The sequence below is a fragment of the Castor canadensis genome, chromosome 17 (genome assembly GCF_047511655.1).
Source record: "Castor canadensis chromosome 17, mCasCan1.hap1v2, whole genome shotgun sequence".
Classification (NCBI taxonomy): Eukaryota; Metazoa; Chordata; class Mammalia; order Rodentia; family Castoridae; genus Castor; species Castor canadensis.
This window is the reverse complement of record NC_133402.1, coordinates 54,232,028-54,259,900: the sequence shown is the minus strand read 5'-3', so window position 1 is coordinate 54,259,900 and position 27,873 is coordinate 54,232,028. Positions and strand designations below refer to the sequence as shown.

Genomic DNA, 27,873 nt, shown 5'->3' with positions numbered 1-27,873 from the left:
TCTACCTATGATGACAGTGTTCTTTTATCTGCCTTTGTCTTATTTTAAGAATTTAATTCATAGGTTTACAAACTTTTCCAATGACAACACTCCAGGCTGTGCTTCAAAAAACATCTGAGAGGATGTTTTTATTTTATAGGTTAACTATTTAAAGTCATTGTTGGTCAAGTTAGCAGCAGTGGGCAATTTTTTTGCAGGAATCAATTCCAAGCACAAAGAGGGGATACTTGCTAGCTGTAACCAACAGCTTGTACTTCTTGACCCTCACCCTGTGTTTGTACTACTGTATGTTCAAGTCCTCAGGCAGCAGACCAAAAGGGACAACTGGAAAGAAAAAGTATAGGATCCAGTTGGTCCTTCCCTCCCTCCAAAGACCAAGCCATTTCAATGCTGTAGCTTCATTAACACTGGTAAATGCTGCAGTGTGTTTAATTCATAGGCTTTAGGAGAGTTATTTAGTTGGAGAGGAGCAGTAAGTACTAGCCAGTATTTTCATAATGTACAACAATTCAGTGAACAAATATACATCAACTAATGTTGCCCTAAGTTTTATTAGTTTTGACTTTTTAATTTTAAAGGAATAGCTTAAGCATAGAAAATAAAATACACCAGTCCATTATCTATATATTCTTCATCTTGGCCATGAGGTCTTCCAGGCTTTCACCAGAATCTTCCACTGTTACTTCAGGTACAGAGTCTTCTTTCTGTCAACAAAAGACAGTGAAAAAAGAACTACATAAAATGCTTTATGCTTAGGAATCAGTAAGCTTCAAACCATGCTCAAAGTTTATAGAGTAAGTTTTCTCTAATAAATATGCATTATGATTTTTAGGAGAAACAAAGTCCTTTACTTTTCCCACTGGCACTTAATTTACAAGGCAGTAATTTCATGTGGGTAATGAAATCACATGAGTACCACATGATGTTTTGATACATGTGCGTATTGTGTAGTGCTCAAATCAGGGTAAGGAGATCTTACATCCTCAAACGTTTATCATTTCTTTGTGATGAAAACATTCAGTACAGAGCATTTTCAATAGCTACCCTATTGTGAAATAGAACACATGAATTTATTTCTCCTACCTAATTGTAACTTAGTGGTTGTTGACCAACCTTTCCCTATTCCTCCCTCAGCTTACTTTTTCCTTTACTATTCTCAGCTTCTATGAGACCAGCCTTGTTAGATTCCACATGAGTGAGATCATGTGATACTTGTCTTCTGTGCCTGGCTTATCTCACTTAACATAACATAATGACCTCCAGTTCCCTTCATGTTGTCACAAACAACAGGATTTCACCCTTTTCATGGCTGAGTAGTATTCCTGTGTGTGTGTGTGTGTGTGTGTGTGTGTGTGTGTGTGTGTGTGTGTGTGTGTGTGTGTGACATTTTCTTTACCTTTTCATTAGTCAGTGGATACTTAGGTTGTTTCTACATCTTGGCTATTGTGAATAGCGCTGCAGTAAACATACGAGTACAGATGTCGAACATATTAATTACATTTTCTTTGGACATATACCCAGTACTGGGATTGTTGGGATCCTGTATATTGTAGTTGTAATTTTGATGTTTTCAGCAACCTCCATTCTGGTTTCCATAATGAATGTACTAACTTACATTCCCACCAATGGTGTATAAAGGTTCCCTTTTTGCACATTCCTGCCAGTACTTGTTATCTTTTGTCTTTCTGATAAAAGCCTTTCTAACTGGATTAATGTGATACCTCATTGTGGTTCTGATCTACTTTCCCTTGATGATTAATGATATTGAGCAATTTTTCATATTCCTGCTGGCCATTTCTGTGTCTTCTTTAAGAAAGGTTTTGTAGGTTTTCTACTGAAGTATTTTTAAATGGTATTATGGCTAAAACTATCAATACAAAAAATATCTTCATTTAATCAAAAATGTACTATACATTAATGAGTAAAGAAAATCATTTTGTGCCTGTGTTTTCAAAGAGTTTAAAATAAGCCATACATTGTCTCCCTATCAACACTGAGTACCTCATGCTCTCACATCTCACTGTCTATAGTATAAAATACCGACAGCAGGAGATACTGCATTGGTACCACAAGGTAGGATGAAGATGTAAAAAGATATACATATTTTTTTTCTTATCTGATATTTACTTATGGGTAAATCAGATTTTAGAAGTACCTTTTTGGGAATGGTATATGCCACTGTAATTCCTTCAGGTAAGTCAGGAACTGGACCTGAAGAATTTTTCAACTCCTCTTCTGAAACCTCAGATACAAGCTCAATACCTGAAGAATTAAATTTGATTCTGAATTTTGAAGAAACTTCATAAAAGCAATAACTATTCAAAATTTGTATAATCTTGTATTTTCTACCACAGAAGATTTCATTTTATTCTCTCACTTCAGTTCATGAAGAACCCCTACCCCACTCGTTGTCCTCGTGCACTATCTCTTCCTCCTCGGGAACAGCCTCCTCCTTGGGCAGTGCGGCTACCTTTTTCTGTAGAAATCAAGAGTACCAACATGTTTCTACTCATTCTCAATTATTCTCAGAAGCATCCAATATTCAGACAGGCTTCTTGTCTTACCATTAGCAAGAAAGACTTATTTTTGTAGTATGCTGAATAAATTAGAACTATAAAAATACAGAATCCATTTACCTTTTTTTTTTTTAAATCTGCTTTTTTTTTTTAAGTTATTATATGCAATATGATTCTGACACTGACAGGTTGACACATACCTTATACTCCTCCTGCTGCCTCCTGCAATTTCTGTCATCACACTGCGGATTTGGCTTCATGGACATGGTAGGGAAAAAGTCCTGCATTGCATTGTAGCCAAGGTAAAAACTAACAGTGCCAAAGTTTAACAGAAACCTGTAGAAACAAGCCAAAGTAGACTAAAAGGAACAAAACCATGAAGAACTAGAAATGCATTTAAAAGAATGATTTTAGGGTAGGTAATGGTGCTCATAACATGCAACCCGGAAAACAGAGACTTTCTATCTTCTTTACAGAGCCTCGCTCACAGTAGGTGCTTATGTTTCTTAGATGAATGAGAGAAAAAAAGAGATTACTCCATTTAATCAACTGTAAAATTAACTATTACTGTTTGAACCTCCAAAGACAAAATGCTGGCAATTAAAGTAAGACATGTTAAAAACTTAAAAGCACAATGGTTTCAGAGACATTAAAATGTGAAAGAAGTATGTTTTTACAATCTCTTGAGATAATGCACTAAATATACTAATTTGAGAATTTTTAACATAACTTACTTTATATAAAGTACCTCGTCTTGAATGTGGAGCACAGTAAAATTTTATATACATCCTACTACCAGATGAAGATACAGAGCATCACCAATGTCCCATAAAACTCCTTTGTGTCCCCTTCCCTGTAAATGTCAAGTGTGATTCCTTAAAAGCTTCTATTTTTCTTTTTCTTTTTTTTTTTGTGGGACTGGGGGCACTTGCAAAGCAGGTGCTCTATCACTTGAACCACACCTCCAGCCCCCCTTTAAAGCTTCTGTACAGAAGAAAAATTCATGTATAAAACATAAAGGGGAACTGGAAAAAGACTTGCAAAAGCATGTTCTCGATATACAACAAAAAAAACCAGAAAAAGATAATAGGTAACTCACAGAAAAGCTAAGTGCCTAACCCTTTTTACAAATGGAAATCAAAATGAAATGCCCAGTTTTTTATCAGATTGACATAGCTTAAAGAATTTGATGATACCTAATGAGTGAAGCAAGTACTCTGATACTATGATGGAAATGTACAATCCTTTTATAAGAGAAATTTGGTAATATCTACTGAGATAAATTGCATTTATACAAATCTGTACTATACAGAAATTTAGTATTCATACATGTAAGATGTTCTCTGTGGCACTGTTAGTAACAATAAAAGTGTAAGTAGTGTAAATGTCCATCAATAGAGGATGGATGTAGCCTTCAGGGAATACTTTGGAGTCATTCTTTTCTGTTTTTGTACAATACTATAAAATGTTCTGCTTACCAGGGCCTAATGACATTCATATGGGCGATGTGCTCTTATGTGACACGGCCCTTGACTGTCATCTTGAGAGTTCTAATTAATGTATGCTTTCTACAATGTCTTTGCTGGCAGCTGTTATCAGGATGCCTCCCTGTATCAAGCTGCAATTTGTTACCATATTGGAGGCTTAAGAAACAGAACTTAACTTATTAAAGCTGTAAAGTAAGAAAAAAATGGCCAGTGTTAGAGAACCCTAAAGGGCTCTGCTTTAATAAAGTGTGACGTGGTTCATAAACTCCCAGTTGCACAGAATTCTTTTTGCTTATTTTTAGCTATGGTTAAAATGTGTACTTGGTGGATATGGGTTTTTGGATAGCAAAGGTTTTCTCTGGTTAATGTTTAATCACATTCGAATTATTTTTAGTAAGTTAAGTCAAGATAGTTGAAGCAAGTGTGTTTATGCCTAAGTGCCCATCATTGGGCAGGTCTGCAGAGACATACCTATCTGTTCAGTGTTTTGTAAGTACAGTCACGAAACATTTAAATACATTTTAGATCAACAACCACCGATCGCATATATTATATGGTCCATAAGACGATATGGCCTAATGTATAATAAATGTGTCATATACATCAAATAAAAATATATTTAAAGGTAAATTTTAAAAAATTAAATATTTAGCTGACAATTACAATTTTTGAAATGCTGCATGAAATACAGTGATCAAAAGCACATAAAACTCAAAAGTTAGCCTCACTTACTTCAACACATTCTGTACCAGGATCCCTGCAACCACTCCCATTGTGGTAGGTAGGCTGGCTGCACAGACGCCCTCTCGTTTCAGGGTCTTTTCATCAATATTTGCAGCAACCACAAGGGGTGGAGCACACTACATGAAGAAGCATAGAAGAAAACAATTTCAAAAGAAGAGGGAAAAGTATAACATGCTCCAAGCAGTATTCCATCACATGCCAGGCCATTTTTCTCTGTGAATTGTGATACATTTTCAATCCCTCTAAGAACTCTGCGCAGAACAGTGAAAAGTGATCCAAACAAACAAGGCCTACCGCAAAACAAGCTGACTCCCCAGGAATCATGAGCTGTATGTGTCCCGAGACGGCATTTTCACTGACCCCAGATTCCAGCCACGTTTGTCCAAGTTCATTACAAGCCTCAGTAGGTGAAAACACAGGAAGAAAATAAAAGAGCAAAGTAACTTCCTGTAACTTCTTTTCATGAAGTATTAAGACTTAACTAAATGGATCAGCAGGGGTTTCTAAACATTAAGTTTTAGGATAAGAAAGGAAAGTCACAAATAACTGAATTCCTTTGCAATTTCTACACTATTTGAGAGCAAATAACATTTAAGAAGCAGTCAGTAAATACCTATTTATTAAATTGAGCCATAGTTTATTAGATTTCTTGTCAGATTAATGTAAAAATTTTTCTAAAATTTCCACAAAAAAAAGCTAAGTGTTGACTGAAAAGTCAAAAACAACTCAAAAGAACAGTAATTATTTTTTATTTTTGAGAAATGTTTTCAATTTATACATGTATATACATAATAAGGTTAAAAAAAGTTGAAACTAATGGTCCCCAAGAGTACGTATTATAAAATACTCATTTATTAAAAATCATGAATCAGAAGTATTTGTTACTTTACACAGGGATAAGAGAGTGGGACATTGTGACTTATGTCACACTAGCAAGGCTAGACAGGTCCCACAGCTATGATCATAAATTTTAAATGTAGGCTAAGAGAATATTAAAAATAAAACACCAAAATGAGATTAAATTGAGAACTATTTTTAGGATGGGTATTCCATACTGACAGAATACACAGAAAAACAGGTAAGTCCTTGAATTAACATCTCACATAACAGGAATACTCACTGTGTTTATTGCCATTCGAGCTTCAAAATTATCCACACAGCTAAGAACTAGATCAACAGGTTTTCCTTCTTCTAACCCACCATTACTAGTCAAAGAAAATTAATTTTGTTTGAGAAAAAAAATCAGGATACAAAATACATTCCAATTAGACTTTATTCAGTTAGTTTTATTCTTTCATTAAATGTCCAAGTACAATTAAAACATAGCATATATAGTTACAACACAGTATATATCAAGTACTGAGTAACTTATCTATATCATACTGTAGTAGGCCAAGGGTAAAGTCTGTTGACAACAGGTACCATTTCCCTATCAGCTTTCACAGACTTATTCGTGTGTCAATATAAATGTAATAAAAGCCAATTTAATGCAATTCATGATTCAGAGGTATTCTGACCCTGAAGAAACCATTTTCAGAGAGAAATACAATTTAGAGCACAGAACTTAAAATCGAGGGTTCCTTATTAAATTACTGTAATTTTTACTCGTTTGGCTTATTTTTTTCTTTTGTTGACATTTTTTAACTGAGCTTCTCAAACATAAGACATTTCACAAAAAATTCTATTTTTAAAGACAGAAAAACATCAATCTTCCAGTTCACTGAATTAATCAGATTTTTCTAAAAACTTGTTTAACTGAGCTGGACATTGCACAAAATACTCATAAATAAAACTTTACCTTATTCTATCCATGAAATGTTGAAAGTTTTCCATTGTGGTGATATTATAGTTATGTACTTCAAAAAGAACATCAGGATTAATGTTCCTAAGAAAGAAACAGAGAGTGACTATAAAGACTACTAATAAGAAATAGTAGAGAGGGAAAAAAGTTGAAAGACCTAAAGTGCATTTGACATACAGCAAAGAAGAGGAATTCAAGATACTCAAAGGAAACCCAAATCCTCTTCTACCTCTTTTGTCCCACTTCAAGGACTAGGTTAAAAATGTGTATAGATCATAAGGATTACAAAAATGTTCTCACCCCAGTCTGGGTTAGTTTACGTGCTGGAAAGTCAGCTCTTGCTACTTCTGGTAGCTGCAGCTCAGCCTGACAAAAAAGCCTTTTGTTCCCCATTCAGTTCAGTACACACATGCATGGACCCTAACATACGTGTTACTGAATTCAACAGGGGTTGACAGACTACGGCCCTGCCACCTGTTTTTGTACAATCTTCAAGGTAAGAACAGTTTTTAAACAGCAGAGGAAAAAACCAAGAATATTTCATGACATGAAAATGTTATGAAATTCAAGTTTCAGACCCAAAAATAAAGTTTTATTGAATAAAGACATGCTTGTTCACTCTGTGTTGCCTGTGGCTCCTATCACACTATAGCTCCATAGGTGAGCAGTTGCCAGAGACCACATGGCTCATAAAGACTAAAATACGCACTACCTAGCCTTATACAAAGTTTGCCAACCCATGTCTGAGGTAACAGAGTTCTTTGCATAAGTGAAATCTGCATTTTAGAGTAAAATTCAAGGCCATTTAGATATTAGGTTAACCCATACCAAATACACAGATAGATTTCTGTGTATTTCTTTAAATCACCATCCCATTTACCTCAAAGTGTGCTCTGCTGCTTGAACCTTACTCAGTCCTGCTTGATGGGGCTGGAAGAAGAGTCTATTCATATTGGCCAGTTCCACCTTGTCATAGTCAAAGAGTAGCAACTAAAATGAAAACAGTGGTATTCTGATGAAAAACATACCCCCCAAAACTAGAAATAATAAACTAGTGAACTTTATATTAGGTGGGTTTAATAGTTTAAGAACAGTATTAGCTAACCGTAAGATACTAGGTGTTCATGTCAGGTACATACCTAGGTATTATTATCCTCATCTAAGAAACAAAGAAACTTGCCTTAAGGTCACTCAGTGGAGGATTCCAAGATGGCGGCTAGAGGTAGGAAGCAGAAAGCGAGCCTCCTATAGTGAAATCTTGGAGAGACGCTGGAGACACACTTTGCAGGCATAATCACCAAGAAAAGGCATAACTTTGACTCCTCCACATCTCCAGCCAACACAGAGAATCTCCACTTCACGTTAAACGGAGAACCAAGGAGGCCCCCGCCAGTGGCCGGCGCCCATACGGCTTGGGAAGACGCGGACCAGGTGAGCTTCGCGGTACCGCGGTAGCCCCACAGACAAGCCTGGGCCAGAGCAGCATAGCCCCCTGGACAGACTGACCTCCACCCGGGGAAAAAAGAGAAACTGAGTACTAAGCAATAAGAACAGTTAAGACACGCTGGAAAGAGGGTGGGGCGCCCTGAGCACTGAAGATTGGGGAAGGGAATCCTTCCCAGGACTGTAAATAAACAAGCCGGGCGGCCGGAGAGGCTCTGGCGGGAGCGGGGCGCGCCAGCAACCAGGAGCTGGGACGCTTGTGAGAAGAGGGAAGACCCCCTTCCCACGTGAACTGTAAATAAACACGCAGGCCTGACAACGCGGGGCAGTGTCACCTTTCCCAGTGCTTGGAAAGGGGAAAGCCTGTAGCAGAGGCTCCCGCACAGGAGAACTCTGAGCAAACAAAGCCTGTGGGACCAGGTGAGTGCTAGCTCACCCCAGAGATCTGCATAAATAACGCCACCAGCTACAGGCTGAGAGCAGCAGGCAGGCAAGCCACAGTTGCAGATACCACTCTCAGAACTGCCTCCAGACGCTTTTTTTTCTTTTTCTCCCTACCTTTGATGAGAGAACAACCGAATTACACCTGCAAGCTGAAAAACTTACTGAAACTGTATTGCATTTGAACTGGGGACACTTGGTGGGGCTTTTTTTTTTTTTTTTTTATCTTCTGTGTGTGTGTGAGTGTAGTTTTGTTCTACTTTATGCATCCCCTTTGATGAGACAACTACAGAACAACATCTGAGGCACCAACTCCAGGACTGGAGATTGAGACGGACATCCAAATTATTAAGACTGAAATTGCATTGCATATAAACTTGGAAGTTTTTTTGGTTTTTTTTTTTTTAATTTTCTATTTTCCATTTTATTTTAATTCATTTTTATAAATAGATATTACTTTCATATACTTATTTTTTATTTTTTTTATCTTTGACTTTCAATCCTCTCTCTGTCTCTCTATTGTCTGTTCAGCTTACTGTAGATTAGTACACTAACACTCCCTGTTTATACCTTTGAAACTCTCTTGTCTGATACCTTGTTCTGCTTTCTCCCTCTTGTCTGTATATTTGTTTTCCCCTTTTCTTTAACTTCTTGCTTTCCATCTCAGCTCACTCTTCCATTCTCAATATTACCATTGTTATTATTACAAGCTAGAAAATACTTAATTACACACAGTACAGGGACAGTAACAACACCAAGGACAATGACAGGAAGACAGAAAAAACAAGGAAACCAGTTTCCCCACAGCAAAAAATTAGTACAGGAACCAGAGGGGAATGAAGAGAACAGAAACTCAGATCCAGACTCCAACAAAATGAAGATAAACTATGCCAAAGGACCCAATGAAGCCCACAAGAATAATTTAAAAGAAGACATACTACAAGTACTCAATGAGAATTTTATAGAGATGATTCTGGATGTGGTCAACCAAAATGTAGAGGAGACACTCAAGAAATTCCAAGACAATAAAAATAGAGAATTTGAAAAAGTAAAAGAAGAAATAAAGGAAACCATAGAAGCACTGTATAAACACCAAAGTGAAAGAGAGAACACAATGAATAAATGGATAAATGAACTCAGGACAAAAATAGACAACAATAAAGAAGAAAACAGCCAGAATATGGAAAACCTCAGAAAAAAGAACGAAACAGAACTGCAAAACAAAACGGAAGGCCAATCCAGCAGAATAGAACAAACAGAAGACAGAATCTCAGAACTTGAAGATGAAATGGTAATTAAAGGAAAAACTGAAGAACTATTAATTAAACAACTCAAGACCTGTGAAAAGAAAATGCAAGAACTCACTGACTCCATCAAAAGACCAAACTTGAGAATCATGGGCATCGAAGAAGGAGAAGAGGTGCAAGCGAAGAGAATGCGTAATATATTCAACAAAATAATAACGGAAAATTTCCCAAATCTAGAGAAAGATATTCCCATACAAATGCAAGAAGGCCTCCAGGACACCAAACAGACCAGATCAAAATAGAACTACTCCACGACATATCATCATTAAAACAACAAGTTCAGAAACTAAGGAAAGAATATTGAAGGCTGTAAGAGAGAAAAAACAACATACAAAGGTAAACCCATCAAAATCACAGCAGACTTCTCAACAGAAACATTAAAAGCAAGAAGAGCGTGGGGTGAGATCTTCCGGGCACTGAATGAAAATAACTTCAACCCCAGGATACTCTACCCAGCAAAGCTATCATTCAAAATAGATGGAGCAATAAAAGTCTTCCATGATAAGCAGAAACTAAAACAATGTGTGACCACAAAGCCACCATTACAAAAGATTCTGCAAGGGATCCTGCACACAAAGTGACACCCAACTTAACCATGAAAAGGCAGGCAGCACCAAACCACAGGATAAGAAAAAGCAAGACAGAAGAGAGTAACATCAAGTTAGGTACACACAATCAAACCTTCAAACAACTAAGATAACTAAATGGCAGGAATCACCACATACCTATCAGTACTAACACTCAATGTTAACGGACTTAATTCACCCATCAAAAGACACCGTTTGACAAAATGGATTAAAAAAGAAGATCCAACAATTTGTTGCTTACAGGAGACTCATCTCACTGACAGAAATAAGCATATGCTTAGGATGAAAGGCTGGAAGAAGATTTACCAAGCCAATGGCCCCCGAAAACAAGCAGGAGTAGCAATACTTATCTCTGACAAAGTAGACTTCAAACCTACATTGATCAAACGAGATAAAGAAGGACATTCCATACTAATAAAAGGGGAAATAAACCAAAAGGAAATAATAATCATCAATCTGTACGCACCCAATGTCAACGCACCCAATTTCATCAAACATACCCTGAAAGACCTAAAAGCATATATAAACGCCAACACAGTGGCTGTGGGAGATTTTAACACTCCATTATCATCAATAGATAGGTCATCCAAACAAAAACTCAATAAAGAAATCCAAGATCTAAAATATGCAATAGATCAAGTGGACCTAGTAGATGTCTACAGAACATTTCATCCAACCTCTACACAATATACATTCTTCTCAGCAGCCCATGGAACCTTCTCCAAAATAGATCATATCCTAGGGCACAAAGCAAGCCTCAGCAAATATAAGAAAATAGAAATAATACCATGCATACTATCTGACCACAATGCAGTAAAAGTAGAACTCAACAACAAAAGTAAAGACAAAAAACATGCAAACACCTGGAAACTAAATAACTCATTACTTAATGAAGAGTGGATCATCGATGCAATAAAAGAGGAAATTAAAAAGTTCCTGGAAGTCAATGAAAATGAAAACACAACCTACCAGAACCAATGGGACACAGCTAAGGCAGTCTTGAGAGGAAAGTTTATAGCCATGAGTGCATATATTAAAAAGATTGAAAGATCCCAAATCAATGACCTAATGATACACCTCAAACTCCTAGAAAAACAAGAACAAGCAAATCCCAAAACAAATAGAAGGAGAGAAATAATAAAAATAAGAGCTGAAATCAACGAAATAGAAACCAAAAAAACCATACAAAAAATTAATGAAACAAAAAGTTGGTTCTTTGAAAAAATAAACAAGATCGATAGACCCCTGGCAAACCTGACTAAAATGAGGAGAGAAAAAACCCAAATTAGTAGAATCAGGAATGCAAAAGGGGAGATAACAACAAACACCATGGAAGTCCAGGAAATCATCAGAGACTACTTTGAGAACCTATATTCAAATAAATTTGAAAATCTAAAAGAAATGTACAGATTTCTAGATACATATGATCATCCAAAACTGAACCAAGAGGAAATTAATCACCTGAATAGACTTATAACACAAAATGAAATTGAAGCAGCAATCAAGAGTCTCCCCAAAAAGAAAAGTCCAGGACCTGATGGATTCTCTGCTGAATTCTATCAGACCTTTAAAGAAGAACTGATACCAACCCTCCTTAAACTGTTCCATGAAATAGAAAGGGAAGGAAAACTGCCAAACACATTTTATGAAGCCAGTATTACACTTATCCCAAAACCAGGCAAAGACACCTCCAAAAAGGAGAACTATAGGCCAATCTCCTTAATGAACATTGATGCAAAAATCCTCAACAAAATAATGGCAAATCGAATTCAGCAACACATCAAAAAGATTATTCACCACGACCAGGTAGGCTTCATCCCAGGGATGCAGGGGTGGTTCAACATACGAAAATCAATAAACGTAATAAACCACATTAACAGAAGCAAAGACAAAAACCACTTGATCATCTCAATAGATGCAGAAAAAGCCTTTGATAAGATCCAACATCATTTCATGATAAAAGCTCTAAGAAAACTAGGAATAGAAGGAAAGTACCTCAACATTATAAAAGCTATATTTGACAAACCTACAGCCAGCATTATACTTAACGGAGAAAAATTAAAACCATTCCCTCTAAAATCAGGAACCAGACAAGGATGCCCACTATCTCCACTCCTATTCAACATAGTACTGGAATTCCTAGCCAGAGCAATTAGGCAAGAAGAAGGAATAAAAGGAATACAAATAGGTAAAGAAACTGTCAAAATATCCCTATATGCAGACGACATGATCCTATACCTTAAAGACCCAAAAAACTCTACTCAGAAGCTTCTAGACATCATCAATAGCTATAGCAAGGTAGCAGGATATAAAATCAACATAGAAAAATCATTAGCATTTCTATACACTAACAATGAGCAAACGGAAAAAGAATGTATGAAAACAATTCCATTTACAATAGCCTCCAAAAAAATCAAATACCTAGGTGTAAACCTAACAAAAGATGTGAAAGACCTCTACAAGGAAAACTATACACTTCTGAAGAAAGAGATTGAGGAAGACTATAGAAAGTGGAGAGATCTCCCATGCTCATGGATTGGTAGAATCAACATAGTAAAAATGTCGATACTCCCCAAAGTAATCTACATGTTTAATGCAATTCCCATCAAAATTCCAATGACATTCATTAAAGAGATCGAAAAATCTACTGTGAAATTTATATGGAAACACAAGAGGCCACGAATAGCCAAGGCAATACTCAGTCAAAAGAACAATGCAGGAGGTATCACAATACCTGACTTCAAACTATATTACAAAGCAATAACAATAAAAACAGCATGGTACTGGCACAAAAACAGACATGAAGACCAGTGGAACAGAATAGAGGACCCAGATATGAAGCCACACAACTATGAGCAACTTATCTTTGACAAAGGAGCTAAAAATATACGATGGAGAAATAGCAGCCTCTTCAACAAAAACTGCTGGGAAAACTGGTTAGCAGTCTGCAAAAAACTGAAACTAGATCCATGTATATCACCCTATACCAAGATTAACTCAAAATGGATCAAGGATCTTAATATCAGACCCCAAACTCTTAAGTTGATACAAGAAAGAGTAGGAAATACTCTGGAGTTAGTAGGTATAGGTAAGAACTTTCTCAATGAAACCCCAGCAGCACAGCAACTAAGAGATAGCATAGATAAATGGGACCTCATAGAACTAAAAAGCTTCTGTTCATCAAAAGAAATGGTCTCTAAACTGAAGAGAACACCCACAGAGCGGGAGAAAATATTTGCCAGCTACACATCAGACAAAGGACTGATAACCAGAATATACAGGGAACTTAAAAAACTAAATTCTCCGAAAACTAATGAACCAATAAGAAATGGGCATGTGAACTAAACAGAACTTTCTCAAAAGAAGAAATTCAAATGGCCAGAAAACACATGAAAAAATGCTCACCATCTCTAGCAATAAAGGAAATGCAAATTAAAACCACACTAAGATTCCACCTCACCCGTTAGAATAGCCATCATCAGCAACACCACCAACAACAGGTGTTGGCGAGGATGCGGGGGAAAAGGAACCCTCTCACACTGTTGGTGGGAATGTAGACTAGTACAACCACTCTGGAAAAAAATTTGGAGGCTACTTAAAAAGCTGGACATCGATCTACCATTTGATCCAGCAATACCACTCTTGGGGATATACCCAAAGACTGTTACTCCAGAGGCACCTGCACATCCATGTTTATTGCGGCACTATTCACAATAGCCAAGTTATGGAAACAGCCAAGATGCCCCAGCACTGACGAATGGATTAAGAAAATGTGGTATCTATACACAATGGAATTTTATGCAGCCATGAAGAAGAACGAAATGTTATCATTCGCTGGTAAATGGATGGAATTGGAGAACATCATTCTGAGTGAGGTTAGCCTGGCCCAAAAGACCAAAAATCGTATGTTCTCCCTCATATGTGGACATTAGATCAAGGGCAAACACAACAAGTGGATTGGACTATGAGCACATGATAAAAGCGAGAGCACACAAGGGAGGGGTGAGGATAGGTAAGACACCTAAAAAACTAGCTAGCATTTGTTGCCCTTAATGCAGAGAAACTAAAGCAGATACCTTAAAGCAACTGAGGCCAATAGGAAAAGGGGACCAGGAACTAGAGAAAAGGTTAGATCAAAAAGAATTAACCTAGAAGGTAACACCCACGCACAGGAAATCAATGTGAGTCAATGCCCTGTATAGCTATCCTTATCTCAACCAGCAAAACCCCTTGTTCCTTCCTATTATTGCTTATACTCTCTCTACAACAAAATTAGAGATAAGGGCAAAATAGTTTCTGCTGGGTATTGAGGGGTGGGAGCGGGAGGGGGTGGAGTGGGTGGTAAGGGAGGGGGTGGGGGCAGGGGGGAGAAATGAACCAAGCCTTGTATGCACATATGAATAATAAAAGAAAAATGAAAAAAAAAAAAAGTCACTCAGTTACTATGTATTGAGAACAGGATTCAAATTTAGGCATCTTAATCCACATCTGCCCTCTAACCGCAATACTGTGCTGCCTCCCTAAATGGGTTTCCTGAGAAATTAGCATTCCTTCCATTTCATTCCAGTTTTTAAATTTGTGCCAAAACCCTCCTTTATTCCAATTTTTGGCTAAAAGTCAAGAACTCACTTCATAAGTGATGGCTATGTTTCAAACAGCCAAAAGACCACATTTCTTATCAGAAAGAACAGGTTAGAACCAAGGGTTTTCAATGTCTCTTTCTGACCTAAAATTCTGTGAATATGCAGTACAATTCTCAGTACCCTAAATTTAATAATAAAAACAAAGATGAGATTTCCTTCTTCTATATATAGAAACTTAAAAAAATAACCTGGCCCATGATGACACCACCTACAGAACTGTTAATATTTTGCCAAAAAAGATCTCACTTATGCCCTCTCTAACTTTTTTAACTACTTAGTCTCATCCAATAAGTATTTACAAGGTGAGGTCAAGTATTCAATTTGAGGCTCTGCCTCATAGCTTATGAGTAAGTTGCAGGAAATCTAAATTTGGGAATTGGAACTGAGTTAACTCTGCCACAGATTAGCTCTGATCACAGACAGAGCACTGACTTTTTCTCAGCTATAAAATAAAGCAGTTGGCCAAGATCTGGAGATCCAGGGAGTACCAGTTGCTTCCAGGGATGAGAAATGGGTTCTGGGCCTCTTCTTGTTTATCGGCTTATAGACTGAAGAAAGAGCTCCTGAAACTTACCTGTTTAGACTTTTGGTTTACAAACTTGAGTGCTCACTGGCATCACTGGAGAGTTATTAAAAATGATGTCTGCATCCAACCCCCAGAGACTGATTTACCAAGCACAGGGTACAATCTGGACATCAGAACTTTTTAAATCTTCCGAGGTGATTCCAATTACAGCAGTAATTATCTCTTTGCTACTGAAAATGTGGCTAATTTTAGTAGCAGCAGTGTCACCTGGAGCCTGCTGGAGGGGCAAAAGTATGGCCCCAACTTTCATATGCAGTTACAGTTCAAGTGGTTTCGTTTGAGTAGGAACTGAAGTCTTCATTTCTAACAAGCCCCCAGGTGATGCTGATGCTATTATTTGGGGATCAGACTTGGAGTAGCAAGACTCCAGTGGTTTTCAAAGTTTAGTCACTAGAACATCATCACAATCACCTGGGCACTTGTTAAAAATGACAACTATTAGATCTACCTGACACCTACTGCATTGAAAGCACTGAGGTAGGTTCTGGCAATCTGTGTTTTAACAAGCCTTCCCAAGTGATTCTGATAACACACTCAAACACACTTTGAACACTCATCTCAATGATCTCTAATATCCCTAAGTCATGAGTCAGATACTTAAGTCAGCTATAAGCAATTTCTAGCCTGCCTTTGTAATCCACTTGCATATTAAAATTTTAATAAACATTTTTAGTATTTTGGTGTTGGTATTTTTACACTGATGAATGAATGTCAAATTTGAAACCACTATCTTTCATGAATTTGGTGTAGCCCAATATATTAAAAATTACTGATAGGGGCTGGCAGAGTGGCTCAAGTGGCAGAGTACCTGCCTAGCAAGAGTGAGGCCCTGAGTTCAAACCCTAGTACTGCCAAAAAGAAAAGGAGGGCTGATAAACTATATGGGAAAATATTTGCTCTATTAAAATCCAAGGGCGTAATTGTGGAAAGTTTATCTAATCATATACTGTGGCTTTATAAATTTAAGATTGGATTGAATTCTGGTACAGGGTTACTTTTCCTTCCCACATACAATCCAAATCAATTTTAAAATAGGTTAAAAAATATCTGGAGGGCTGGGGATTTATTTCAATGGTAGAACACCTTCCTAGCATGTATAAGGCCCTGAGTTTGACCCCAGACACCACTAAATAAAATAAATAAATAAATATCTGGAACATCCTCTAGTTCAATTTCAAAAGTAAGAAATGTTCATGCTTTTTATGATGATTATGTGCTTAATTATGTGTTCAATAAAACATTAGATGTTTCAATGTTTTACTCATACTATTGATTCAAGTCATCTTTCCAAAAGTTGTATACCTAAAACACTTATTCCAAATTGTTTATGTATTAACCCCCCCCACCCGCCAAAAAAGTTCCTGAACACAACTGAATAATCTTTAATTCACAATTACATCAGCTTTTGTTTGGATAGGGATATGTCTCAACCCTTTAGGTAGAATGAACGCTCTGAATAATACACCACAAACCAAGAGACCATTGACTGAGGGCGGAAAAAAAAAGTCCTAATTTGTACCTGATTTGGTCCAGGAGTGAGTAGTTCCCTACATGACAAGAAAAATATTTTTACCTTACCAATGCCACATCTTGTTAGCATTTCAGCAGTCACACTGCCAACTCCACCAACACCTACTATTGCTACAGCAAAGGTACGGATTTTCTGTGGAATACAAAATTATGTGCTAGTTAATAATTCATTTAATAGAAATTATTTTCATTTACTCAAAATATCTTCAAAGTCTTGGAAAGGTTTACCATACCTCATAGTCGCTTACAATTCCCATTCGTTTCAAAGCCATCAGGCGGCTTAAAAAAAAAAAGGAAAAAAAATTTTTAAAGTTTGCAATCTTTTAGTTAATAGTGACATGAACAGACATATATCACCACAGAAAATAAACAGTGAAATTCAATCGTTACTACTCCTTGAAAAGAAAAAGAATCCTCCAGCTGGCTTTTACTAGATGAAACAAAATTACTGGGTGGGACTGAAACACAGACGCTCACATACTCTCTGAAGTGTAGCGTGTGAAACAATATTCTTTTCTAAAGCACCTTCCTTCAAAGGCGTGGCGAAGACCAACATCTCATGGCTTAAAAGTTAAGGGTTGAAGTGAATTGTCAGCATTTTTCCATGCTTGTTAGTGTACGCAGATATTTAACATCAACACTGAATCTCCATCATCAGAATATGCTCAAGGCTAGAATTCCACTCACTTGCTGCCACTGCCCATAGTGGATGATGCCCACTTTTAGTAAGCACCTACTGTATGCTGAGGGCTCTAAGAGGTACTAGGTACTTTAAGTTTTAAAGTTTATATAATATATATCATATAAAATCTCTATACATATACGATTTCCATGTTTGCACTTTAAGTGTCAAAATGATCCATCTACCAGGTGTGTTAGGAAATTCATTAGTCCTCTGGTCCCGACTCCCTTTTCCTTTCTTCACTCACTATCACTATCACTCACACACTAACAATGTTATTTCTTGATTTTCAGTTTTAGGCATTATCTGAAGATTTCATTCTTACCATCTATCCCACAGCCTCCAAACACTGGTATACGGTCACTTTAGTTAGATGTTAATTGTTCACAACTGGGCCATGCAGTATTTTAGAATCTACTCTTTCCCCTATTGAACATAGTAACTGTCTTCCTTTGTGCTTAATTGCCTATATTTTCTCTTATTCAAGCCCCACTCTTAACCAGTTGTCTACAATTCCTCTAGACACATTCATATTCAGAGTTGTCCTACCAATTTCATCTTAATGAAATTGAATCTGATGTGGTGTCTCTAGACCTATTGCATACACAGCTCCCTTCCTTGTGTCTCCTTTAGTAGTTGTACTACGAATCCTCTTTTATTCCTTTACATAATATTTCTATGCTTCCTGCATCATACAGTTGCATGGCTCTAAAGTGTTGCCTGAGGATTAGAACAGCACCTCTTGGGACCTGGCTACAAATGCCAGTTTCTTGTGCCCCCATCCAACCCTCTTAATTAGAAACCTTGACTGTGGAGCCTGACAATCCATGTTTTAACATGCCCTCTGAGTAATTCTTATGCAAACTAAAGTTTGAAAGCTTCTGCTATAGATTATTTTTTTCTCATGTTATGGTTGAAGGAACACTTTCTAGTAGCTATGCAAAGAGAAATACAAAGGTAAATTTAGAGAGACTGTATGTTTGGAAATGTTCTTTATTAAAATTGTGTTCCTTATAAAAATGGTCAATGAAAAGAATATGAGTGTGGAAAGCTACGTACACACACACGCACACAAACACACACACACAGAGGATGGCTGAACTTGATAGAGAAGTCTAAAGTAGGAAAGAATTTTCCATAAAATTTCTAAGGTACTGCTTCAGTGTTTGGTGTCTGGTTCCAGCTCTGCCATTTTACAATGTGCCTGAGTGTGGATCTAGTCTCCTCCACTGCGCTGAATATTTGGTGGATCCTTTCAAACTGTAAACCCACATTTTTTAGTTCTAGGAAATTTCCTCAAAGAATCTGGTTATTTCCTTGGTTTGTCTTACTAGACTGCCTTTCTGGAAGTATTATTTGGAAGCTGGGCCTCCTGGATATTCCTTTATGTTTATTTTTCTCTCTCCAATTTTCTACCATTCCATTCTAGTTTTCTGCACCATTTGGGTGATTCCTTTCAACTTTATTTCCCAATCCTTCTATTGAAGCTTTCACTTCTGTTATCTCCATTTATAACAGTTCTTTTTAATTATCTGAATGATGCTTTTTATAGCACCGTATGCAATGGTTTCTCTCATGACAATACTAATAAGAACTTAGCCTGCCCCAGTTGCTATTTTTGTTTCTTTGATGTTAGGAGCTTCTTAAACCCTTTGTTCAAATCATATTTATTATTATTATTGTTGGTTCTGGTTTAAACTCAGGGCCTTGCTCTTCCTAGGCAAGCACTCTACCACTTGAGCAGACTTTTTTGCTTTAAGTTGTTGTTCAGATAGGGTCTTGCTTTTGGCTTGGGGCCAGCTAAGACTATGATCCTACCAATACCTCCCATGTAGCTGGGATTACAGGCCTGTACCACCAATCCTGGCTTATTAACTGAGGTGGGGTCTCACTAACTTTTTGCCCAGGCAGCTCTCAAATGGTATTCAAAAGGAGGTTGGCAGGGCTGGTGGAGTGGCTCAAGTAGTAGAGTACCTGCTCAGCAAGTGTGAGGCCCTGAGTTCAAACCCCAGTCCTGCCAAAAAATAAAATAAAATAACAAAAGGAGGTTGGCCAGGTGCCGGCAGCTCATGCTTCTAATACTAGCCACTCAGAAGGCAGAGATCAGGAGGATTGTGGTTCAAAGCCAGCCCAGGCAAACAGTTCGTGAGACCCTATCTCGAAAAAACCCATCACAAAAATAGGGCTGGTGGAGAGGCTCAAGGAGAAGGCCCTCACTTCAAACCCCAGCAGTCCTGGGGTTTGACCTGATGGAGGCTGAGCATGGTAGGGCATGCCTGTAATCCCAGGAAGGAGGCTGAGGTAGGGGGATCAAGATCTGAGGCTGGCCTGGGTAAACGCTCAAAAAAAAAAAACTAAAAGCAAAAATGATTAGAGGTATAGCTCCAGTGGTAGAATACTTGCCTAGACTGAGTTCAAACCTCAGTACAAAAAAAAAGCTTTGCTATAGGGTGATCTGGCCAGGATATATGTGTCTTTTGATCTTTTTTCTTTTTTTTTTTTTTGAAGAATTTTTCAAACTCTCCCTTGAAAGGTGTTTACCCCTGGCTATGAGTTGTTTAAGTGGAGATGTGGGAGCACCAGCATTCAGGATTTAAGTACTCAGTTATTTTCTGTCCCTTCAGGTACAAAGACTTGTATATCCTCTATTTTACTCTCCTGAAGGGACATGTGTCCAGCTACCACAGTGGAGTAGGGGCCATGGGATTTGGTTTTTCAAAAGGCTTTCAACAAAAGTTTGTTAACCCTACCTTAAGCCCTTCTAGAAGTCTGTGTCTATTTCTGAACCTTTTAGGAGATTCTGTGGTACAAGCTGGAATGTAGGCTAAAATTCAGCTTCTTAGAAGCTATTCAATCAGTTAACTTTCATTGATCCCTTTTCTACTTTCCAAACCTGTCACTATAATCTTCAAATGCATTATCCAGCTTCTCTCCCCACAATTAACATAAACCCTCTTTTGTCAATGAGGGATATATTCCTACTTAAAAATTCCTTTATTGTCCATTTAGTGGGATTGGGGAAAGTGATAGTACATTCCTGTGATCAATCTATTAGCATTTACCTTTATTCTCCCTTTAATTTTTACAAATAACCTGAGAAAAATGTATTACAATCTTCCCTCACAAATAAGGGAAAAGTTTCATATTGACTTTCTGTCCAAGATCAGCTAACCGGCAAACAGCACTCAGAGCTGGGTTTGAGTCAGGATTTGAAACCAGGTGTTCTATCCTCAAAGCCTCTGCTGCCTCTCAAGTCTCTCCACATGCTTATAATTATATTTTACACCACTTAATTTCAGTTACTTGTGTTGTCTGATCATTATTCCATGTACGTTTAGTCTTCCAAACTAAAAAAGACTCTGTGAGGGACTTTGTATTTCTTTTGTATCACTTGATGAGGTTAAAGTGGTGTTGAACACATACAAAACCATTTCCTATAGTTTGCAATTACCCTGTACTTTTACTAGCATAATTTTCACCACCTGTATTGAAACTGCATGTTTTTACCTTTCTATGTATCCCACACTCATTTGGTAAGTTTAGAAAAGAAAAGGCCATGTCTACTTTGTATCCATGGAGTCTATACTTAAGAAATGAAAGCCAGTGCCAGTAGCTCACGCCTTTAATCCTAGCTATTTGGGAGGCCAGCCCAGAAAAACAGTCTTTGAGATCCAATCTCTAAAAATAACCAGAGCAAAATGGTCTGGAGGCATGGCTCAAGTGGTAGAGCACCTGCTTTGCAAGTGCAAAGCTCTGAATTCAAACCCCAGTCCCACCAAAAAAATAAATAAAATGAGTAAATAAAAATAAAGCTGACCAAATTTTCATATACTAGTGAACACCCTTGGGTATCAATTGGCATCTCCTCTGTAGCAGTTTTTTAAAAAGGCAAATGGTGCAAATGAGACAGAAAATACTCAATGTTCAGACAAGTCCTAAAAGTTTTGTAATTATTATAGTGTCAAGGGACCATCTTACAATTTCTGAAAGAAAACTTCACATGTATAACCCATATTCCTTTGAGGGAAAATTCCAACATTTTTATTTGTAAAATGAAAAAGATGTCAAGTAAAATAGTTTCCACTCACTCCGAATAGAGGTAACTGTCCATGCTTGCTCAAAACGAAATATTTTGTATCCTTCATATTTGGCAATGCAGTTTAAAAAGCATATCCTAACACTGTCACTGAGGCTTTATGTGTCACACACAAGTAAAACCTGTCTTAAAAATCAAATCATGCTCCAAAACAAAAGAGCAACAATTATACCTTCCCTATTTCACCCACGTTAAAACTATCCAGCATTTAGCCATACTACCTACTGGCTTACTGACTTTTACCTGGAACATGGTTCCATGTGACTTTTGGATTAATATACACAGGACACTAGCTTAGGCTTTATTATTTACTACTGTATTTGATTCAAGGCAGCTCCTCTATGCCTCAATTTTCTTACCGAAATAATGGGGGTAAAATAACAGCAATCCCTGAGGGGTGTGGTGAGAAGAGACCTGTATGTAAAGAGCTTAGCATGTAACAAAAATCTCAACACCTGCTTACTACTGAAGGCACTGTGCAACAGTCTTGTGACAAGGCTTACCATGTGCAACTACTATTCTACAGCTAAGAAACTGAAGCAGAGAAGTTCAGAACTTGTTCAAGATTACCCAGCTACTAAAACAGCTGAGATTTTAATCCAATCAGTCCAGCTGTGGAGTCCTTATTCTTGAGGATGACACTGTATTTCACCTGCTGTACTGACTGGCCTTCTGAGAAACTCAGAAAGGCAAAGAGAGGGGCAGGCAGGCCTCGCAAAGTCGAATGGTTAAGAGTACGTTAAGGAGCACCCTAATATCCCAGAGTAGGGCTAACCACCCCCCCCGCGCTGCCCCCATCTAAAACGCACTGATAGGCTTTTATAAAACTCGCAGCTGATGTTTAGCGGGCTTCATATCTGATGTCATCTTCTGAAAGTTCTAAGTATCAGTCTTAACACAGCGAGGTGGACTGACCAGTAGAAACAAGGGCGACAGGAAACCAAGGACACGTTGGCAAGAGCAGCAACCATATGGATAACTCGCTTGCATTTTTTAAATAAAAAGATAAAGGCTATCTTCTGACTAGCACTAAGACGTGGCCTTGTCCATTTGGGAATGGGACCCACAGACCAAAAGAAGGGGACTCGGGACTCGGGCTGCTCCTGACCACCTGCGGGCCGGGACCTCGCCCCCCTCGACTCGACTCGCGCCGCTGATCACCTGTAGGGATTGGAATCCACCACCTCTGAGCTCATCTTCTCGATTCGGGCCCGGCCGCCCCCTCCGTCACCGCCCCCGGGGCCCCGCCGACTCCTCTCCAGGGCCAGTTCCCGCTCCAGCTCCTGAACCCGCTGCTGCAGCTGCTCCACCGACTCCGCCATGGCTGGGGCCCCGGCTGCCACAGCTCCCAGCCCGGACCTCCGCCGCTGCCGCCGCCGCCCCACGCTGCTGGGCCCACCACGGGTACGTCGCGTAGGGAAGACACCCAGCCCTCGCCCTCCTGCTTCAGAGACCTACGGAAGTGCTCCCAATGCCTGCCGGACCGACACGTCTCCGCCCCTCCCACGGGCCCGCCACGGCACTACTTCCGGTGCGTCGCCTTCATCGCTCCGCCACAGCAAAAGCTCGCCTCTTTGGGCTTCCTTTTGTCGCAGGATGTGCTAAAGCAGGCTTTAGCAGAACCCGGGTCGTAAGTGCCCAGAGCAGGCGAACCGCGAAGTTGACGTTCTAAGAGACAAGGAGAAACACTAGGACCTTTTATTCCTGGGCTCGGGGTTCTGACGGTCTCTTTTCTGAACCGGTTTTCCGGCCGGATCGTGCATTTAATTTGGGGATGGGGCCAGCCTCTCTTGGGATCCCTCCAGAGCTGTACTTTTTGCTACTTTTCTATCTCAGTAAACTCTCCCGCAAACAATGGGGGGGAGTGTAAGAGGCTTCTGCATCCTTATTCGCCCACATAGAGGATTGTGAATTTGTTTCCTTGATAACCGAAGCCTCCATCCCTGACGCAGATACACACAGCCTGGGAGCCTCCCGCCTTTCCGGTTAGAGCCAACGCAGACACGTTGCTCACACCTGCAGCAGGGGGCGTGTGATTGGTCAGAGCCAGGCCCCGCCCCCACGCTCCGGTGTGTACTTGCTACACTCGAGCGAAGTTGGCACTCAAATCCTGTGGATTGCACGCCTTTGTGGCCTGCAGCAGTGGCGACAATCATGGAGTCAGGTGCCACCGACCAACCCGAGACCATTGAAGTGCTGCCCCAGCACAAGTTCGACTGCAAGTCCCTGGAGGCCTACCTAAATCAGCACTTACCTGGATTTGGGGCAGATCCTGGGGCTGCGCTGACGGTCACTCAATACAGGTATCCAGACTAGGCTTCGCCTCCAGCCTAACAAATTTGCACTGCGCCTCGCCTCCTCTGGCCCTAGGTGGGTTCCTAGTTTCCCCTATACCGATTTCTTTTCCTGCAGTGACGGGTCCTGCAGGCAGGAGCTGCTGTGATCTGTCACCCAAATTCTATTCTGGGATACTCCGAATTCAAGAACAGTAATAGAAGCTCAATAACATTTCTGTATTCTATGCAAGTGAATCTTGTTAAAGAATGAAATTATGTGCTAGAGAATTCACTGAGGTAGTCGAGGCAGGAAGCTTATTGAGAAATAGATCTCTGCTCTGACCTTTTGTACTACAACCTTTACATTGATCTCTTTCTGAGAATCTGGTGTCAGTCCTTTTATCTGGCCGTATTTTCCAGAGGCTGAGTTAATGGCACCGCTTGGGGGATACGTTTGGATCCATGTCCTTCCACTTAGCGATTCACAGCACCATTTTGAGCATGCTTTTTTTTTTTTTTTTAATTCTGTTTTGAAGGGAGGGAATGAAGGTAAATGAGAGTACCCTTCCCATCATGAATCTGGCTTTCATCTAGTGTTTTATAATAAAGTTTTTTAAACTTTATTTTAAAATAGTGTTTTTATAAGCACAGTTTAACTATGTTACATAAACTCCCCTAATTTGTAATATTTGCCCATTCTGATAAGTCGTGAGAATAATGAACTATATATGGATGAAAGAACTTGAGCATTGCAGTCACACGATATAGTAATGGTGTTTTATCATTGGCACTGAAGGAGAGGTGGTATAAACAGTAGCTGAGGTTTCCAGTCTAGAAGCCTTGAGCTGTAAATAAACTAAAATAGGTCAAAGTTCAAATTTCAACTGTTAATACACTTACTGTGGAATTTGGCCAGCTTGCCCTTTGAACAACAAGTCCGGCTTTGGCAAAAATGAGCTAATAATATTTAATAGGGTTGTGGGAAAGTTATCTAATTAAGAGATACTCAATTCTTAAACCTTAATCACACTCAGTAAATTAGTCATGGCATAAAAATTATTTCCAGAGCTGGGCATGATGACACACACCTGTATCCTCTGCACTCCAAAGGCTCATGCTGAAAGAGCACTGGTTCCAGACCATCCTGTGTTTTATAATACACAAATGTTACACAAGCTTGATTTCATAAACACATATGGAACTATGGATCCCACAGACAATACACATTTATTTCCAGGAAACATGACAGACTTTATAAAAATCACAAAGGCTGGTGGAGTGGCTCAAGCAGTATAGCACCTGCCTAGCAAGTCAGACCTTGAGTTCACACTCCAATATTGCCAAAAACAAAATTGAAGACAAAGTAAACCACAAAGGAAGTCTTAAAAATTTTGCAGTATCAATCTTTAAAAAAAAAGCAACACATTTTCAGAATATCTGTTATGAAATTTTAACAGAAGAATGACAGCTAACAAATACATGCTTAAGAAACTAACTGATTCCTTGGTTAAAAAGCCAATAATCTACATGAATAATAATAGTTTATTAAAAGATCTGTATGCAAATCAATTGCATTCTTACACATTTGCAGCAGTTAAAATATAAACTCAAGAAAACTATAATAAGAGCATCAAAGGGATAAATCACCTAAATATTAATCTAATAAAAGATTTATAAGACTCTTGTAAAGAATGTGACAACACTGCATTAGGAGTTTAAAAAGAATTTAAAAATTGAGATACCATGTACATGAATAGAAGAATCCCAGGCACCAGTGGCTCAGACCTATAATCCTAGCTACTCAGGAGCCAGAGATCAGGAGGATGGTGGTTTGAAGCTAGCCCAGGAAATAGTTTGTGAGACTCTATCAAAAAAAGAATCATAAAAAAAGGCAGGTAGAATGGCTTATGGTGTAGACCCTGAGTTCAAGCCCTAGTACCACACACAAAAAAGAAATATATTATAAAATTTTTTCCCATCTGATCTATAAATTCAATATGTTAATCAAAATCCTAATTTCCCTCTAATTTGAAAAAAAAATTGCTCCTCATTTTTATGTGTAAGAGCAGAGCTAACAATAGCAGAAACACCCCTAAAGAATAACAAAGTGGGACTTTTGAATTAAGATGACACAGTATCCACATGGAGACTGACCCTGTCTTATATGTCTCCCAGATGTTTAGGTTTGCCTTTAACATTCAAGTCTCTTATCTACCCCAGACTGGGTGAGGTATAATAGGGAGTCTAATGTCAACTTTTTCCATTAGATAATAATTACTCCAGTAAAATTTATTGAAATCTTTCTCCTCACGGCCCCCTCCATCACTGATTCTCCTGCTAGCACTGTCATACATTAAAGTATTTTTTTATTCTATTTCATTGACCTGTTTGTCTATCTCCATGTGGATACCATGACATCTTAATTCAAAAGTCCCACTCACTTTTCACTGCATATCATGGATTTTAAAAGTTACTATCTAAGTGTTAAGAACTACAATAACCAAACAGAAAAATGGGCAAAACACATAAAGATGCTTAGCCTCATTACATTGTAGTAACATGGGAAGTGCACATTTAAGAACAAATGAGATTCCGTTTCATACCACCAGACTGACATTTTAAATTAGGAAGCATTGGTTATGCTATGGGACAACAAGGGGTGTGAGTTAGTGACGCCCTCGTGACCCAGAAATTCTACTTCCTAGGTGTACTGAAGAATTTTTCAGACTAGCATAGCAGTAGAAAAATCTACAAAAACATTCATTGCACTGTTTATAATAGCAAAAATCCAGGAAACAATATTTATCAATACCAGACTAGATGAATAAATTGAATAATCATACAGTGGAATATCCTATAGTGGTGAAAATAATTCTGCTACAGCTGTCCACAACACAATAAAAACATGGACAAATAAAGAGCATATTGTTTAAAAAGATAAACTTCAAGAGAATGATAAATATAAACTCAGGACACACAGAAGGCTTCAATGTCGTAATTTCCACGACATTGGAATTTGTGATATTATTCTTATGCCTTACTCATTTTGTCATTGTCTTTTTAGTTCTACAAAATTTGTTTTAATTTTCAAATTTTAAATCATGTTGGGAATACAAAATACCTAGAATTAAAGAATTATGAAAGCATTATTATAGCTTGATACAACAAAACTTGTGACTTGCAGCTAAGTGCTTAATATGTACCTGGTGCTATCCCATGCACTGGTGATATAATAAAAGAAAAACCTCTCCTTTTGGAACTTGCATTCTATTTGAAGAAGACAACAAACAAAATCAATTTCTAAATATTATTCTAGAAGTCAATACATACTGGGGGGAGAAAGACTAGGATATATTTAAAGGGGTGACAGGAAGGCTTCATTGGGAATGTAGCATTTAGCAAAAACTTGGCTATGAGGATGTGCACCATGTATATATCTGGGAAAAGAGTGTTCCAGGCCAGCAGACCAGGAAAGCAAAGGCCCTGATGTGGGAGTGTGCTAGGGCGTGGAGGAATCCAGCCCAGTGTGGCTCATGTGATATAAGCAGGGGCAATAGGAGTCCTGCCAGTTGTTTTAAGGACTTGGATGTCATTTTGAATTGAGATGGGGAGAAATTAGAGGGTTTTGAGCAGAAGAAGGAAGTGATTTGTGTGAGTGTGTGCGTGTGTGTGTTTTAAGAATTTCTGCTTTCTTGAGAGTCGACTGAAGAGGACAAGTGTAGAAATAAGACCAG

At 38.4% G+C, this 27,873-nt stretch overlaps 2 protein-coding genes across 4 annotated transcripts in view; one reads left to right on the top strand and one right to left on the bottom strand.

Moving 5' to 3' along the window:
* LOC109692188 (nephrocystin-3) overlaps positions 1-27,873 on the top strand; it is a 151,895-nt gene that overhangs the window by 45,278 nt on the left and 78,744 nt on the right. The window contains exon 1 of one of the 2 annotated variants that reach the window (XM_020172662.2): positions 23,626-24,166. The exons of the other annotated variant lie outside the window; for it this stretch is intronic. Within the exon in view, the coding sequence (XP_020028251.1) occupies positions 24,018-24,166 (149 nt within the window). The 5' untranslated portion in view covers positions 23,626-24,017. Of the gene's footprint in view, positions 1-23,625; positions 24,167-27,873 lie in introns of those variants that run through there. 2 annotated transcript variants of the gene reach the window in all.
* Positions 98-23,359, bottom strand: Uba5 (ubiquitin like modifier activating enzyme 5). Of its 2 annotated transcripts, XM_074059674.1 has the most exons (12): positions 23,025-23,357; positions 17,319-17,364; positions 17,129-17,218; positions 7,429-7,538; positions 6,546-6,632; positions 5,868-5,952; positions 5,042-5,146; positions 4,736-4,863; positions 2,717-2,852; positions 2,401-2,476; positions 2,156-2,262; positions 98-704 (listed from the first exon to the last, which is right to left on the bottom strand). In XM_074059674.1, the coding sequence occupies exons 1-12, from the start codon at positions 23,183-23,185 to the stop codon at positions 621-623; spliced, it is 1,215 nt and encodes a 404-aa protein (XP_073915775.1). In that variant the 5' UTR covers positions 23,186-23,357; the 3' UTR covers positions 98-620. The 2 variants fall into 2 exon arrangements, with proteins under 2 accessions (XP_073915775.1, XP_073915776.1); XM_074059675.1 differs by lacking the exon at positions 98-704 and having other exon boundaries at positions 2,378-2,476; positions 23,025-23,359.

Bases quoted from the DNA above. Each gene is read 5' to 3' on its own strand.
- Uba5 (XM_074059674.1), bottom strand. From the start codon at position 23,185: ATGGCGGAGTCGGTGGAGCAGCTGCAGCAGCGGGTTCAGGAGCTGGAG. The intron at 4,864-5,041 runs GTAGGCCTTGTT...TTCTTCATGTAG, and splicing joins GGGAGTCAGCTTGTTTTGCG to TGTGCTCCACCCCTTGTGGT. The intron at 2,477-2,716 runs GTATGTGTCAAC...TGATTTCTACAG, and splicing joins GGCAGCAGGAGGAGTATAAG to AAAAAGGTAGCCGCACTGCC.